Source organism: Lygodium microphyllum, chromosome 1 (genome assembly GCF_053477565.2).
Source record: "Lygodium microphyllum isolate KBCC chromosome 1, Lygodium_microphyllum_v1.1.10, whole genome shotgun sequence".
In the NCBI taxonomy this organism is placed as follows: Eukaryota; Viridiplantae; Streptophyta; class Polypodiopsida; order Schizaeales; family Lygodiaceae; genus Lygodium; species Lygodium microphyllum.
The window spans coordinates 105805231-105823672 of NC_141135.1; the positions used below are offsets into that span (position 1 = coordinate 105805231).

The 18442-nt window shown below is 40.3% G+C and overlaps 1 protein-coding gene across 1 annotated transcript; it reads right to left on the reverse strand.

The window, feature by feature from the left end:
• Window positions 1-15292: 15292 nt before the first annotated feature.
• Window positions 15293-17423, reverse strand: LOC148041497 (tubulin beta-1 chain). The gene is made up of 3 exons (XM_087680221.1): window positions 16906-17423; window positions 16274-16543; window positions 15293-16168 (listed from the first exon to the last, which is right to left on the reverse strand). The coding sequence occupies exons 1-3, from the start codon at window positions 17297-17299 to the stop codon at window positions 15501-15503; spliced, it is 1332 nt and encodes a 443-aa protein (XP_087536347.1). The 5' UTR covers window positions 17300-17423; the 3' UTR covers window positions 15293-15500.
• Between the last annotated feature and the right edge of the window lie 1019 nt (window positions 17424-18442).

Here is an 18442-nt window from a genome sequence, read left to right on the forward strand (position 1 = left end):
CCATCTTTTTTATCTTTGATCGTTTCTCTTCTAATCTATATGTACATCTTAAGAAAACTGGACCAATTCTATCAAAAGTGAATAAAAGCTTAGCACACAACATCATCTAGCTATGGGTCTTCCTATCTAGCTCCGATATATTTTACAATTTGCATGAGAGTAAGCTTGGATCTTGAATACTATAAAATAAGAATGCAACCACAAGATTTAATTGGAATACATTATAGTTTCCCATTGCATATGATTGCACTTAAATTTCAACTTGAAAAATAATCGTTGCAATTTGCATGCTTTTGTTTTGACTTGAATTTTGCATCCTTCTGTCTTTAAGGTTGACCTTACCCATACAATGAGGCTTTCAGCCTAACAAAAGTAAGGTATTAGAGACTGAGAGGTTGAGCATGAGAATGATTCCTAACTTAATCATACCATTAGTGCATTGTGGCACACACGAAGTGTATAGTGAGCCAAAATAATCAAAGCATGAGCCTTATCATTGTAGGAAGTTGTTTAAGAACTGCATCCATTGATGAGGGTTGGAATCTTTGGAGGAGCCATTTTCCCATTTCTTTTAGGGTGTTGATAGCTTTTGAGGTAGATGTCAAGGTAGACATTACTCAATGGAGTCAGCTTCTTGATATCGATTGTCTTCTTACGTACCCTCAAGGTTAGCTGAGGCTTCTTAACTTCCTTGTGACTTCAACATTGGGTGCATTCTTGAGCTCTTCTCAAGCTTGAGCAACATCATGAGGATCTTACAACATTTCGTCCTTTGAAACCAACTCATTAAACACTATTAGTTTCTCTTTGGAATGGGGAATTGCATAGAGTAGTTGCACCTCAATCGTGCTGAGCTCATGTGTCTTTTATCAATAGGTTAGGCTCAACTTTTAAGTTTCTATATTGTCTAGTTTGGTCTCCTTAGTTTTGATCTTTGACGTTGATCTATGTTTTGGTCTTTTTTGTTTTCTCTCTATTTTGGAAAGGATAGGGATATGGTCAATAGAGCTATTTAGACACGTGATTTAGGCACCAAATCCATTAGTTTCCCATGTTGTACCCTTGAGCATGTAGTAATGCTTTGGAGATTCGTCATGGCATTGTGTTGATGACATTCTTTCAATGTTCATGATGATATTTGTAATATATTTCCTTCCTTTTCTAGGGCTACTTTCCTAACTACTTTCAAAGTTTTTTTCTCACTCTTAGTAGCTAGAATTGTCACTTTTCATGCTAGGAGGATGTTGATTAAGCAATTCCCTTTTCTCCACATGTGCCTTGATTAGTTCATTTAGAACTTCATGTGTATTGCTTCGTAGGTTTTTTCTTGACTCAAAGATAGGTTTCTTGCCTCTTCCTTGAGAATTGACAAGGTTTTTGCTAGGTAGGTTTCTTGCCCCTTCATTGAGAATCGGCAAGGTTACCTTTGCCAAAAGCTATGATTATCTTGACACCAATTAGCCTAAAGTGCATTTAAGTCCACTTCACATTTGGTTGTATACTTGAAAGTCTTTCTAAGCAAGACTTTCTTTCCCATATCTTCACAATTTAGTAGCATGGATATGCTTTCGATTTCTATGGTCATGAGAGAATTTTGCATTTCCCTACTAGGAGTACATATGGATATCCTCCATAGGACTTACACACTACATTTTTCAGGACAAGTTGTAGTTTTCCGATCTTAGACCATGTATCATAGGCTAAGATATTAAAGTGCAATTCTTCATTGATGAGAGCTTCAATGATATGCTCTCTTTTTACAATTAGTTTGACCATAAGATATGTTGGCAAGATTAGTTCTTTCTTGTTAGGGTCAATGTTCATGGCCTTGATCCTTTGGATTGAGATGTCAAGCCCATTAGGCCTAGGTGAGGAACCGGTAGATACCTTATATTCTAGACAATCCTGATACATTTGAGTGTAGTTTCTCTCAATCCATTGGGGGTCAGCCATGGTGAAAATGTTGGTCCTTATCTAGTTTGCTAGTCTTTTCCTTGGCTCTTTTTTGGCTAGCTCTAGCATCTTATTAATTGATTGGGTGGGAGTACTCTCGAATCTTTGGTTACTCATGTAAATTCAAGACTCATAGACTTCAAGCGTAGGTCTCCTCTATATCTATAAGTAGGTCAGCAAGATATCAAGCTCTTGATGGTCGAAATTGCAACCAATTTCCTTTTGTATACATTGGGAATTTCCTTGTGTGTTCACCCTTGTAGTAGGGAGTTTTGTGGTTGTTCCTCTAGTTATGTTATCTATATGTGTGTGCTTGTGCCTTGAATCCTTAGGCTTGTAAGCGCTTCCTTGGTCTCTCTTAACTTGTTCCTTGTTAATAGTTTCTCTCTCTCAAGTGTTTCTCTTTTTAGACCTCCATCTTTGATCTTGCATAGTGTGTGAATACTCTTTGCCAATCCTCGTGAGCTTGTGCCTTTGTGCTTAGATTTTGCTCTCAATGGTTGTCAATTCTTTGGACTCTTTCTTTGGTCATCCTTGCAAGCTCAATTATTTTTCTACTTAAAGTTGTGGTGGCACTTTGCTTTTTCGTTATAAGTTCTTAAGTGATTGCTCCTCTTGATTAGGTTGGATCAATTAGGTATATTACTTGTTGTATGTACTATCATGAATCATGATCATCATATGTTTTGCACCTAAGGTCCTAAGTGCCTAAGATGTGAGATACGAAGAAAACAATCTAAGTGTGGCTATACTTGGGATTATGCCTAGAGGAGTTGAATCCCTATCCTAAATGTGAATGGAAGTGGTCTAAGTAACATGGCTCTAAGATATGAACATGTCGGATTGGGTTGTGCCTAAATGTCATGAAGAGGTCGCATGGATATGGAATGCCCCAAACTTAGGGATACACTAATGAATTATCTAGGTGTGATAGTGATCTTAGATGGGTGCTTACATGGAATGCCCCAAACTTAGGGATGCACTAATGGTATTATCTAGGTGTGATAGTGTGCCTAGATGGATGGAGTGCCTATGATGTATGAGAGAGGTGCCTAGGGTGAAATGTATTCCACATAGACTAGTGATCTAACCAAGCCAGGGTTGTGCATGTAGTTAAGTACTTATGCATCCTTATAATGATAAAGTTTTCTAGGTTTAGGTGTTAATGGAAATATCCTAAGGGAAGGTGTCTAGGGTGCACGAATGGTGGACTTTGGAAGTGTCTATTGGAAATGGTGTTGATGCGTGCTCGAAGGGTCAAGATACATACACATATGCACAAATGCAAATGGGTGCCTAATCCTTACCTTGTGTCTATTGCGGTCCTTTACCATACAATAGGAAATACCAATTGAAAATTGAAGAGACCAAACAAATTGCAAGGAGAGAGAAAGTAGAAGAAGAGTGCACACCATAATCATTGGATATAATCTTCCCCCATGTATGGGTGAGCATCTACACACACACACACACACACACACACACATGGATTTATATTAGCCCTTCGTTTTCAAATACATTGAAAAAGTATCATTTTTGGCTTCTTATTTTATTTTCTTGGACTCTGCTTTTGGTTTATTAATTTCTAGCTCCCAACTAATCTATCTTAAGGTTTACAAAAATAATAATTTCACACACACGCACACACACACACACACACACACACACACACACACATCCTTTGCTCTCTTCCCATCACAAATATACAGTCCTAAACAACAATCATCAGCCATTCTATAATTTATTTTTGCATTCAAATAGTTAATTCTATATTTAGTTTGTACCATGGCACTATTACTATTTTTCAATTATCTCAAATGAGAATTCTTAATGTATTGCCAAACCACAATCATGATACTTTAGCATTTTCCTAAGTCCTAATACATGAATGACTTAACTAAGTTCGCCGAATGCAATCTACATACAACCTACCACCAAATTTAAAAAGAATAGGTCTCAAAATCCTTTAGCAATAGAACTCAATATCTGATTGATTACATATTGTGGTCAAATAATACTACTAAGCAATAGCATGCCTAGGTAACCACTCCATGCTAATGGTGTATGCAACAATAATTGAAGGAGAAGTTATCCTTGACAATGACCAAACCATCACTAGAATCAATAATTTGTACCATAGGTATCTAGTTAAATATAAATATCACACTTTTGAAGAATCCAAATGCATTCAAATATCATTGCTAACTTCGACCTATAATTATCCAATAACTACATACCACTCATAATAACGTTAATGTCTGGCAAGCACAAACTTGACACTTTGAAATAGTGTTCTATAAAAATCTATGGCTACCTTATTTTCATATGGGTATGTATAGAGCATTGAGTAGTACATAATATTTTAGTGTAAAGCAAATGCGCTACATGAGATAGTATTAGCATGTAGTTGGCAATCCATGCACCTTTGTCTATTTTATTAACTAAGGACAATTGCTTTTTAACCCCTAAGCAATGTTTATGATAATTGCTATGAAAATTGTATTTTTTGGTGGATTTTCATTGTCTATTTATCGCATGATTCATGACTTATTAGATGTGTGCATTACACAGATTAATTATTTAGAGTGAAGTATAATTAGTATGTAAGACTTAATTTTTGGGTGCCTCATTAACATGGAAGCCATGAATATTTTTGCATCTTTTTCTAACAATGGTGAGTCTTCTACAATTGGAGTTACAAGTGGGTTCCCTTAAAAGGTTTTAGTAAAGTAATGTGGAATTCATTGTGAATTTACTAATGAGGATGAATGCCCATTTATGAACAATACAAAATGGCTCATATTATCTTGGTGTTATTTAATTTTAGGATGCCTTTCAATGCATTCAATCTCCTCTTTTCAATAGGTAGCCAAACAAAATCATTTTCTTTGAATGTAATAACCTCCTCTTTTCACTACGTAGCTAAACTAAATCATTTTCTTTGAATATAATAGCCTTTTACTTCTCATTTGCTTAGCCTTTATATTTGAATTGTGATTGTTTAATCTTATCAATCACTTCTTCTAGAATTTTTTTAATGGTCACTAGCTAAAGTATCAACCAAAAGCTAGCTTAGCCTTATTTCGGACATGAATTCTTTAAACAATCTAGATCTATGTTGAACTATATATATACACCCTTGAATACATTTATTTTAAATTATCTAGAAGTAAAAAGAAGTTATTAACTTTAACTCCTATATAAGCTCGACTATGCTAAATACATATCGCTTTTAATATTTTTAGCTTATATAGATATAAAATTTATATCTATACATATTGACATTTTTAGAAGTAAAAAGAAACTATATGAGGCGTGTGTTGCATGTACGGATTTGAAGCTAAGAACTATGCATATGCCTAGCCTATTAACATAAGTTACTACTAGAAAGAATATTAACATAGGTTACTACCAGAAAGAAAGGCTCAAAAAAATTTAGCATAGCCAAAGACAAGGCAATTAGTAAAAATTTTCAAATAAATTTTCTATAGAAACTCACTTAATCAAGGAAATATCTAACTTCATGAACACTCTTAATAATCCTGAAAGAAGATAAGGATCGAAGCTTGCATGGGAGAGCTATGGAGGGAGAGCAAGAGCAAGAGAGAGAGAGAGAGAGAGAGAGAGAGAGAGAGAGAGAGAGAGAGAGAGAGAGAGAGAGTCACAATGTGGGAACTCCAACAGTCACAATGTGTGACCGGCCTTCCCTTTATTCATATGTCACTAAAAGAATAAAGAATAAAGTGACAATGACGGGCGCCCGCCGCCTGCAGGGTACAGGCGCGAGAATTGTTAGTGTAGTAATACACATACGGCTAGGCGGATGCGCCTTTATCCCTAACAACCTCCCACTTAAAGGCAATCTTCCCCAGTGAGAGGAGTGAAAAAGGAAAAAGAAAAGACAGTCAAACATGTACACATGTACAATAGGATGAGGAAAGATGTCATCTCATCCCATGAAAATCAATCTCCTGAGGAAGGCAAAGCGCTCCGTAGAGATGCTTTTGGTGAGCAAATTTGCAGGATTCTGGTCAACAGTCAAGATCTTGACAAGGTCAACAGACTTGTCCTCATTGACCCCACGTATAAAGTGATACCTCACCTCAATGTGTTTCATCTTCACATGGAAGACCGGATTCTTGGCTAACTGAATAGCACTCATAGAATCCGAATGTAGTGTAGGGATAGCATCAATACCAAGGTCATGAATCAAATGCCCTAACCATATGGCCTCCTTGCAAGCCTTAGTGGCTGCAACATACTCGGCCTCAGTGGTGGAAAGAGCTGTACACTTTTACACCCTGGACATCCAAGAGACAGCACCTCCAGCATAGGTGAACACATAGCCAGAAGTGGACTTCCTACTATCTGCATGTCCTGCATAATCAGAGTCAATATACCCCATGACTCCTATATCCTGGCTACCATAGCATATGCACATATATACAGTGCCCTTCAGGTACCTCATGATACCCTTCATGGCATCCCAATGCTTCTTGCCAAGTGTAGCCATATAGCGTGCCACAACACCAACTACAAAGGCAATTTCTAGACAAGTGGCTATCATGGCATACATAAGACTACCCACTGCAGATGCATAGAAAATCTTGGCCATCTCGGCTCTCTGCTCATCTGTTTGCGGACAATCAGCCTGTGATACCTTCACATAAGAAGGCAATGGATAGCCAATAGATTTCACATCCTGCATGTCGAAGCGCTCAGGGACTTTATGAATGTAATCCTTCTGTGATAAGTAGAGGAGTCCCTGATGCCTGTCGCGTCTAATGCGCATACCGAGTATGTGAGAGGTCTGTCCTAGATCCTTCATCTCAAAGCTCTTCTTAAGATGAGACTTAAGAGTATCTATTGAGCTTTCCCTGCTAACAACATGTCATCCACATAGAGTATCAAAATAAGTAAAGATCCATCACAGGCTTTCTTCGTGTACAAGCACGGATCCGTAGCCCTATGACTGCATAACAACATCAAACTTATGGTACCATTCCCTACGTACCTGCTTCAAGCCATAAATATTTTTCTTCAACTTGCACACTAGGAGCTCTCTGCCAGGCTCTGCAAAGCCCTTAGGCTGCTCCATGTAAATCTCATCATGCAAGTCCCCATGTAAGAAAGCCATCTTGACATCCATCTGAGGAACACAAGTCCAAGTCAAGTTGTGCAACCAAAGCCAAGACTAAGCATAGGATGGTCATCTTAACTACAGGAGAGAAAACCTTATCAAAGTCAACACCATGCTCCTACTTAAAACCCTTTGCTACCAATCTAGCCTTGTAGGCCGGCTTGGGGTGTCTAGGGGTATATTTCAGCTTGTACACCCACTTGCATGGCAGAGACTTATTGCCAGCAAGCAAGGAAATCGAATCCCAAGTCATATTCTTATGCAAGGAGTCTATCTCAGACTACATAGCCCTCTTCTAGGAGTGACTGTCATCCCTGCGTATAGCCTCATCATAGGTGAGAGGCTCTCCTGTATCTGTAACCACCAAGACATAGTGCATGGAGGGCTCAGATCTATCAGGTGAGCGTTTATCTCTAGTAGAACGCCACACAACAGGCTATGTTGCCTGCCTAACATTCTGTTCAACACCCTCGCCATGAGCATCTGCCTGCTGCTGCAAGCTGTCTAGCTGGCTGTACGAGAGCTCATGGCTCCTCTTGAAATATAACCTTGTGTATCTCCACGACTCTCTTAGGTTGCTTATGCATCTTGTCTTCATGGAAGACTATATCATGGTTGCGGATGACTTTCTGTGGCTATGGATCCCATAAATAGTAACCAATCTCTTCTGCATCTCCATAACCAAGGAATATGCATTTAACACTCTTAGGATCCAACTTGTTACACTTTTCCTTGGGCACATGGAAAAATACATCACATTCAAAGACACATAAATGTGCATAAGAGGGAGACTTTCTTGTCTATACATCCTCTACAATCTGAAAATCAATGGCACTACACGATGATCTATTAATGATATCCACGGCAGTCGTAACTGCCTCAACCCAAAAGTGTTATGGTAGGTCTGCATGGCTAAGCATACTGAGAACCCTTTCCTGGATAGTCTTATTCATCCGCTCAGCCATACCATTCTAGGGAAGGATATTAGGGGCGATCAATTGATGCTTAATACCTCTCTCATCACATAATTTCTCAAAAGCATGTGATATATATTCACCTCCATTATCTGTCTGAAGGCATTTCAACCTATGCCCAGACTGGTTTTCTGCCAAAGCAAGCCATATCTGAAACATTGCCAAGACATCGAACTTCCACTTTATGGGATAAGCCCATACCTTACGTGAAAAATCATCTGTGAAGGTAACAAAATACTTCTCACCACCCAAAGACTGATAGGGCATGGATCCACAAACATCAAAATGTACCAAAGCCAAGGGCTCACTCATACGTGACATACCAGACTTCTTATACATAGATCTAGTCTACTTGTCATAAAAACAATGATCACAAGAATCAAAATGAGAATAGTCAAGGGGCGATAAGTACTGCAAACTAGAAAGTATTTTTATTACTTTAACAGAAATATGCCCCAAATGGGCATGCCAAAGAGATATATGAGGTAAAGACCCCGCAGACAAAACATGATCAACTATAGATCCAATAACAACTAAGGGATAGAGGCTGCCAGCCTTGGCACATTTCGGAAGCACATGCTTGCCATGAGTAATCTTTCATGCAGAGTCTCCAAAAGATACATGATATCCTACATCATCAAGCTGTCCAACAGACATGCGACTGCATGTCAATGTAGGTACATGGCATAGATCGTGCATAACAAAACTACTGCTAGAAGGAAACTGCATCGTAACATCACCAATGCCGACAATCTCAAGAGACCTGTCATCACCCAAGCATACAGAATCTGAAATAGAATGGTATGAATGGAACCACTCTCGACAAGGTGTCACATGAAAGGACGCACCTGAGTCCAAGAGCCAACACTGTGCATACATAGAGTATATCTCTATCATCTGCGAAGCACTAGATGAAGCTACTGCAAAGATATAATCCTTTTAACACTTGACTTAGTAGGTACTATACTGCGATAAAAAAACTTTTCCTGCACTTTCTCTTTCCCCTTGTCTTTGCACCTTTCATTGCTCAATTCATGACAATGTGGCCTTATGTGGCCTTTCTTCCCACAATGATGATAAGTCAAATTTGCATTTCTCCCATGAGACTTATAGCGCGACTTGCCATGTGACTTGGACCGAGATTTCTGTGAATCACGTTCACGGCCATTACCACGGTCATTCTTTGCATTTCCATCATGTCGACCTCTAACTGTCAAAGCATGAGACACACGAGAGGCATCCAAATTCTTACGGTTTATCTCTTGCCGCAGAAGAGAGCTCTCAAATCAAATAGCTTTAGAGTAGCTGTAGAAGCACATAAGGCAGTGCGGAATACACCCCAAGACTCATTAAGAGTTCCAAGCAAGAACAACAGAGTGACATCCTCTTTGAAATCAATGCCCTGCGAAACCAAGTTCTTAAGAATAGCATGAAACTGGCTCAGATGAGCTGACATGGTCACATTCTCTTTCATGCAGAGATCTATAAGTTATTTCAATCAATACATTTGACTTACATGACTTTCTTGTCATAGAGGTTCTTAATCTTATCCCAAAGCTGCCAAGCACTTTGTGCTTCCTCAACACATTGTAATGCACTTGTTGAGAGACAAGATGAGGGTGGACTTGCATAACTCATCAAGCTCCATCCATTTGTTATTAGTCATAGTTTCAAGCTGCTCCCCACATTGTAATGCACTTGTTCAATGAGAGACAAGATGAGGGTGGACTTGCATAACTCATCAATCTCCATCCATTTGTTATTAGTCATAGTTTCAAGCTGCTCTCCACTCAACCTTTGTGGCTTTATCTGTGATTTTTGCACCAATACCTGCCAAACTTAGCTCTTCCAATAGGCATTGTTCATACCATCAAGCTTAGTGATGTTGAAGATAGCACTGTTAGTGGAAGAAGATGCCATACTGCAAGCTGAAACAATGCAGACAGTTCAAAACTGTTTGTTGTAAACTATAGAAAATGACCAAAAAACCACCAAAACCAAGGAAAAATGGTAAGAAACGAGTATATAATGATGATGCCCACTAAGTACAATCAAAAGTACATCAAACTAGGATGATTCAGCATGAAAAATACATGACAGTCCGAAGATATATGCTTGCTATAATTTATAATATCAATATATAATGAGAGCTGACAGTGGCAAAAACCCAATATTCAAAGTCAATCATTGACTGTCAATGCAAAACTAGCATTAAGCAGGTATCAATAAGCATGTAACAGTCAAACTGACATGAGCCAACACCCAAGCATGTCAAACAAAGTCCATTAATAAAGTCGCAATCAATAGGGCAAAATGTAAATACCAGTGCTAAGACCTGACACAAGTTAGTGTTTGCTCAGTGAATACAAAGTGGAATTAGCCCAAGTACATCTACACGGACTGAGGTATATCAACCATACATCATCCATGAGGAAATCCCAGTCTCAAATATCCAAAAGCTTAATATACATAACCCACACTACTCAATGTCTGATAAGCGTACAAAGACGCTCCCACTGGTACAAAAGTTATAAGTGTCAAGCAAATAAGCTCAAACAAAGCATGCAAGAGCACCAATGACGAAGTATCCAAGATCGTACATTAGTAAGACATCCAGAGCATATGAGCAATCAAGTATCAAATGATAGCATCCAATGTCATGAAAACAATCCCAATCAATCTCTGATGAGCCAAAGCAAGACCAAAATAAGCTCCAGTAGCATTCACGTCCAAACAATATAACTAGTATGTGTAGGTAACATAAGCATCAAGCATGTACCAATGGGTCATACATAGACCATAGGTATAACCTTTGTCACAAAGCATATATACAATTCATGAAGACAATCCCAATGATAGCATCCAATCTCATGAAGACAATCCCAATCAATCTTTGACGAGCCAAAGCAAAACCAAAATAAGCTCCAGAATATCCAAAGTCAAACCCAAACAAAGCTCCAGTAGCATGCGAGTCCAAACAATGTAACTAGCATGTGAAGGTAACATAAGCATCAAGCATGTACCAATGGGTCATACATAGACCGTAGGTATAGCCTCTATCACAAAGCATGCCAATGTAGACCAATGTCAAGTAAATGCGAACCAATACGGAGCTTAAACAAGGCTCAAAATATATTCTGAAACCATCCAAAGCATTTACCAACTTTCATTTGTATCGCAATAGTCATATGAAACACCCGGTTTACACTCGTGACCAATAGGCAAAGCATAAAGTGACTAAATAAGCTTCAGCCCTAAAGTGTAAAACTGAGTATTTCAAGCCACTAAATCAGCTCCAAATGATGGCCAATCAATAGGCATATATTTCCCTAACATTCTCCAGGACCATTCAGGACCAACCGGGCATCAAATGTCAATGCCATCTAAGAATAGACATAAAGTGTTGATGTAACACTGTTTGTGGCTATTTGTGGACTGTGGAAAATAGTCCTAGATTGAGGTAAACCAGTCGACAAATCAATGCCAATGATTATCACCAATGTCGAGCATCAACGGGGTGTTCCCAAGTGCCAAATGAAGTGTTTTCAAGCTGCCAATGAGTGCCAAGGGAGAGCTTAAGTAAAAAATGAATTTTTTACATGTCTTCAAGCTGGCCCAAACTTATCTAGGGCCTGTGGAAGGGCTAGGCAAGGTCAAGGCAAGGTTAGGGAAGTAGTCAAGGACCCCGAAGAGCTCCCTCTCTTGAAGGGCAAAGTCACCGGTAAGTGTAGGTGTCACAAGAAGCAAGAGGATATAGCTACCCTGTTTCACAAAACTTGTGGACTGAAGTAAAATAACAAAAGAGAGTTCCAATACCTCTGAAGGAAATGCCTTGAGGGTGCCTAAATGGGTCGGGTAGGTGCTCGGGAAGCTGGGGGAGTGATCGGAGCTCGAAGGAGTAGAACCAATGGTGTAGGGATTCAAATGAATGCTGAAGGAGTCACGAACTAAGCTTGAATGCTCAAGCAACCATGCTCTGATATCAGTTGAAAGGAGAGAAGGATCGAAGCGCAAGAGAGCATGACTATCATAATAACCAAACTGCATTTTGATTTAATATCTATTTCACTAAAAATTTTAACCTCCCTAAGTATATTTCTAATAGATTATTAACACTTGGAACAGGGTATCACTGGGTATCACTTTGCTTTAATACACGATTAGCCTTTCGCATACACGAAGTGTCCATGCCCCCTTCTCTCTCTCTCTCTCCAACAAAAGAGAGCTCCAATACCTCTGAAGGAAATGCCTCGAGGGTGCCCAAATGGGTCGGGTAGGTGCTCGGGAAGCTGGGGAGTGATCGGAAGGAGTAGAACCAATGGTGTAGGGATTCAAATGAATGCTGAAGGAGTCACGAACCAAGCTTGAATGCTCAAGCAACCATACTCTGATATCAATTGAAGGGAGAGAAGGATCGAAGCGCAAGAGAGCATGACTATCATAATAACCAAACTGCATGTGAATTTGATGCATTTTGATTTAACATCTATTTTACTAAAAAATTTAACCTCCCTAAGTATATTTCTAATAGATTATTAACTTTGCTTTAATACACGATTAGCCTTGTGTCCATGCGCTTCACTCAACAATCCATTTTTCTTCTCTTTTTCCTCTCTCTCTTTAATTTTCTTCTTTTCTCCCCCCAATTCCCCTCTCTCTCTCTCCAATTCTCTATCTAAATTGTTCTCTCTCTGCCTTTTATTTTAGTTTGTTTTTTCTCATCTTCTTTTGTTCTCTCTCTCTTGCATCAAACATAACTTTTTCTCCTCCCCTTTTTCTCTCATCTACATGTGAACTTGATGCATTTTGATTTTAATCTCTTTTACTCAAAATTTTAATCTCCCTAAGGTATTATCACTTTGCTTAATACTCAATTCCCTCTCCTTCCCTCCCTCTCTCAATTATCTATCTAGACTACTGAAAATTTTAATCTCCCTAAGGTATTATCACTTTGCTTAATACTCAATTCCCTCTCCTTCCCTCCCTCTCTCTCAATTATCTATCTAGACTACTGAAAATTTTAATCTCCCTAAGGTATTATCACTTTGCTTAATACTCGATTCCCTCTCCTTCCCTCCCTCTCTCTCTCTCTCTCAATTATCTATCTAGACTAGATTGTTCGATTCCCTCTCCTTCCCTCCCTCTCTCTCAATTATCTATCTAGACTACTGAAAATTTTAATCTCCCTAAGGTATTATCACTTTGCTTAATACTCGATTCCCTCTCCTTCCCTCCCTCTCTCTCTCTCTCTCAATTATCTATCTAGACTAGATTGTTCTATCTCTGCCATTTATTTTTAGTTTGTCTTCTCTCATCTCTTGTTCTCGCATCAAATATAAAATTCTCCCCCTCTTTCTCTCTCTCTTTTTCTTCTAATATTTCTTCTCTTCCTCTCTCCCCAATTCCCTCCTCCCCCTCTTTCTCTCTCTCTTTTTCTTCTAATATTTCTTCTCTTCCTCTCTCCCCAATTCCCTCCCTCTCTCTCTCTTTCTCTCTCTACCTTTTATTTTTTAGTTTGTCTTTTCTCATCTCTTGTTCTCGCGTCAAACATAAAATTCTCTCCCCCCCCAATTCCCTCCTCCCCCTCTTTCTCTCTCTCTTTTTCTTCTAATATTTCTTCTCTTCCTCTCTCCCCAATTCCCTCCCTCTCTCTCTCTTTCTCTCTCTACCTTTTATTTTTTAGTTTGTCTTTTCTCATCTCTTGTTCTCGCGTCAAACATAAAATTCTCTCCCCCCCTCCTCCCCCTCTTTCTCTCTCTCTCTTTCTTCTAATATTTCTTCTCTTCCTCTCTCCCCAATTCCCTCCTCCCCCTCTTTCTCTCTCTCTTTTTCTTCTAATATTTCTTCTCTTCCTCTCTCCCCAATTCCCTCCCTCTCTCTCTCTTTCTCTCTCTACCTTTTATTTTTTAGTTTGTCTTTTCTCATCTCTTGTTCTCGCGTCAAACATAAAATTCTCTCCCCCCTCTCTCTCTCTCAATTATTTATCTAGACTAGATTGTTCTATCTCTGCCATTTATTTTTAGTTTGTCTTCTCTCATCTCTTGTTCTCGCATCAAATATAAAATTCTCCCCCTCTTTCTCTTTCTCTTTTTCTTCTAATATTTATTCTCTTCCTCTCTCCCCAATTCCCTCCCTCTCTCTCTCTTTCTCTCTCTACCTTTTATTTTTTAGTTTGTCTTTTCTCATCTCTTGTTCTCTCCCCCTCTCTCTCTCTTTTTCTTCTAATTTCTCCCTCTTTCTCTCTCTTTTTCTTCTAATTTCTTCTCTTCCTCTCTCCCCAATTCCCTCTCTCTCTCTTTCTCTCTCTACCTTTTATTTTTTAGTTTGTCTTTTCTCATCTCTTATTCTCGCGTCAAACATAAAATTCTCTCCCCCTCCTCGGCTTCTCCCCCTCTTTCTCTCTCCCAACATGATAGAGATAGGGTTTTAATTAAAATGGAGAGCCTCGCTTGGAAGACAAAAGTACTGCAATGCAAGCGAAGGACGGATTGGAGATTTCACTCTCTACACTCGCTTGGAAGACAAGTACTGCAATGCAAGCAAAGGACTGATTGTTGCGGAGATGACAATGAAGTCGACAATAGTTTTGATGGAGTCAAGAGTCCTAATGTTTCTCCTCTTGCTCCTGGGTGGTGATAATGCCATGGGCGGTAGATATGCTCTCTCTACTGGCTTGAGCATGCTCCTGTCACAAAACTCACCTATGCAACAATTTAAGCGGTGGGAAAAGTTTGTGTTTCCTGTCGAGAGCGAGTTGGTTCCTGTCGAGAGCAAGATTCCTGCCTGCCTCACAAGCGGCACAGACCCTAGTTCACACTACAAACCAAATTCCAATGCTACCTAGATCTAAGCGAGTTCCCACTCTTGCAGGGGTCATAACAGCAACATGGTATTGTCATTAGTCAAGAATAATAAGTGCTTCGAAGGGCTATATGCTGCCCGCCGTGGCTATGCAGAGATTCGGCTTCTCAGTGCTATAGTGCTTTAATTCTAAATTCATCTGTGATATCGAATATTTGCTGACCGCATTTTTGAAAAAAACGAGTGCCTCAGCATCGTAGGTACCCGGGTGGTTTCTCTACTCCCATTGCCATGAATATAATACCTTTTTGGGACTAATCTCTCACACTAAATCTTGGAAACATAATAGCTAGTTCGTCTTATTTCATTCATTTCTAAACAGAGAAAATCAAACCACAAAGGAAAGAATGTAGTCCAAACAATCGAGCCACAAAGGAAAGAATGTACTCATTAACTAGTGTTGATTATATATTGCTACAAGCCATGCAACAAGAGGTAAGGAAACGCCAATGTCAATGGCAACGTCCCAAACAAGTGATGCAAGAACACGATATGCTGCAAGAACTATATATGCATTCGCTGCACACAAAAAGCATGTAAGTCAACAACACGACGTTGTTCAGCTCTCCACCCTAGGCCTCGTCATAGTCTTCTTCGTATTCACCCTCAGGCTCAGCAGTAGCATCTTGATATTGCTGATATTCAGAGACCAGATCGTTCATGTTACTCTCAGCCTCAGTAAATTCCATTTCGTCCATGCCTTCGCCAGTATACCAGTGCAAGAAAGCCTTCCGTCTGAACATGGCAGTGAACTGGTCACTCACCCTTCTGAACATTTCCTGAATAGATGTGGAGTTGCCGATAAACGTGCAAGCCATTTTCAATCCAACCGGGGGAATGTCACAAACACTAGACTTGACATTGTTGGGGATCCACTCGACGAAATAGGATGAGTTCTTGTTCTGGACGTTAATCATCTGTTCGTCCACTTCCTTGGTACTCATCTTGCCACGGAACATGGCAGACGCCGTCAGATAACGGCCGTGGCGGGGATCTGCAGCGCACATCATGTTCTTCGCGTCCCACATTTGCTGAGTCAGCTCAGGGACGGTCAGTGCTCGGTACTGCTGCGAGCCACGAGAGGTCAAGGGAGCAAATCCGACCATGAAGAAGTGCAAGCGCGGAAACGGAATCAGATTCACAGCAAGCTTTCGCAGATCTGAGTTAAGCTGACCAGGGAAGCGCAAACAGCAAGTCACGCCACTCATAGTAGCTGATATGAGATGATTCAGGTCACCGACTGCACAGGCAGGTCAATTTGTTAGATTAGATCCAACAAACAAGAAGCAGAACAACAGATCCGTGTCAGAAAACGTGTCAGAAAACGGAAAGTTCGAAAGCTCACAGGTAGGCGTCACTAGTTTCAAAGTTCTGAAGCATATGTCATATAGAGCTTCGTTGTCAAGAACCATACACTCGTCGGCATTCTCTACGAGCTGATGCACAGATAATGTGGCGTTGTATGGCTCGACGACTGTGTCTGAAACCTTCGGAGAGGGGAAGACCGAGAAGGTCATCATCATCCTGTCTGGATACTCCTCCCTGATCTTAGAGATAAGGAGAGTACCCATACCCGAGCCAGTGCCCCCTCCCAGAGAATGGCAAACCTGGAAACCTGTAAATCGCACAGATCACCGTTAGACAACCAGACAGGAATTCTACCTCTCCACCTGGTTTACGACAAAAGAGACGCAATGGATGGAAAGGTGTACAGAGAGCTTGAACTCGTCTCTCCCCAGAGTGACGGCATAAAGACAGCTACCGGAGATAGCCTGACTTCTTCAAGATTGTACGTTAAAAAAACATTCCATCCGTTTCTAGCGCTCAGAAACGAAGACAGCAGTATAAACAAGAGAAATGCAAGAGCTCTTCCTCAAAAGAGTAAGAAGCTTGCTTCCTTTCTTCCAAAAGGCTCGCAGACATGGGCAAACCACTCGCCTTACTTAAACAGAAAGAAAGCTTAAACTCAAGGATTACCTTGAAGGCAGTCACAGTTCTCAGCCTCCTTGCGCACAACATCAAGAACGGAGTCGATGAGCTCCGCTCCTTCCGTGTAATGGCCCTTGGCCCAGTTGTTACCGGCGCCGGACTGGCCGAAGACGAAGTTATCAGGGCGGAAGATCTGGCCATAGGGCCCGCTCCTCACGCTGTCCATGGTGCCTGGCTCCAGGTCCATGAGCACGGCGCGGGGGACGTAGCGGCCGCAGCTGGCCTCATTGTAGTAGACATTGACGCGCTCGAGCTGAGTCTCAGAGTCGCCACGGTAGGTGCCCGTGGGGTCGATGCCATGCTCGGTGCACACGACCTCCCAGAATTTGGCACCGATCTGGTTGCCACATTGGCCTCCCTGGACGTGAAGGATTTCACGCATGGTGAAGGCAGAAGGGAACGTCTATGGAGGTCTGAGAGTGAGAGAGAGAGAGAGAGAGAGAGAGGTCTTCTTCTCTGTCTCTTTCCTAAAGAGAAGATATTGAAGACGAGACGCGACAAGGGCTAGCTAAGGTATTTATGGACGTGCCCCCCCTCCAGGTAGCCTTGGATAAATAGCCTATGGCCTCTTTTCGTTTTTCCCGATTTACTAAATTAACTTTGGTCCAATCTCTTTTAACTTTAAACCAATCACCTGCCTTAATCTAATCACAGCTTCCAACGGCTACCTCCATGCTTTCACATCGACTCCCCAACGGTAAATTGCTGGCCTGATGACAAGGTTCGTCAAAAACATTTTCTAACAAACAATTTGTTAAAGTCCAAGGTTTTAAACTTTCTTCTTTACGTTTTGAATGTTTGTTTTTAAATGCGGATTAATTGCGTATTTCATCAAAAGGGTAAAGTAAAAGTTTTTACAACGTGGCCATCAGACTAAGCTTTTTGCAAAAGAGCCTGTAAATCCAGAGTGAGAGCTTCTAAGTTGTTTCATCAACACTCTTATTTCTGAAGTTAGTAATTCCCAGCACTCATCAGGAGGTTTGTTGGGTCCTCTCCCAAAAATGTAATCATTTCTTCTTCCCCATATAAACTTGAGAACAACAACACTAATTGTGGAGATTGGTTTTCAGTTGGCTTCATCTAGATTTCTAAAATCAGAGATGTTTTTCATCTTCCTCCACTTTATTGCAGAAGGGGCAGAGTGGCAATATTTGCACATGACAAGCCAGACTCTTCCTCATTGGTAGTCTCTTGAGAAGGAGATGCCATCTAAATACATTTAGTCTATAGGAAGGAGTGAGTGGCCACACCCTCTTCAATCGTGTTACCCAAGTGAGGAGCCTTGTATGAGGAAATATATTCTTCCATCTGGAGGAGACATTCATACTTATGATTGGGTTCGAGTGCCTACAAAGTCTATTTTCTTCCTATAGTGACCAAGTCATTTTTCCAATTCATTTAAAACTGAACCTCAATTTTTTGCAGTGTGATGACGCCCTAACTTTTGCATACAAAGTTCCTTCTATATTCTTCTCCCTTTGCTTCTCTAAAACATTGCAACAAACTTATTTCTTTAAAAACATTC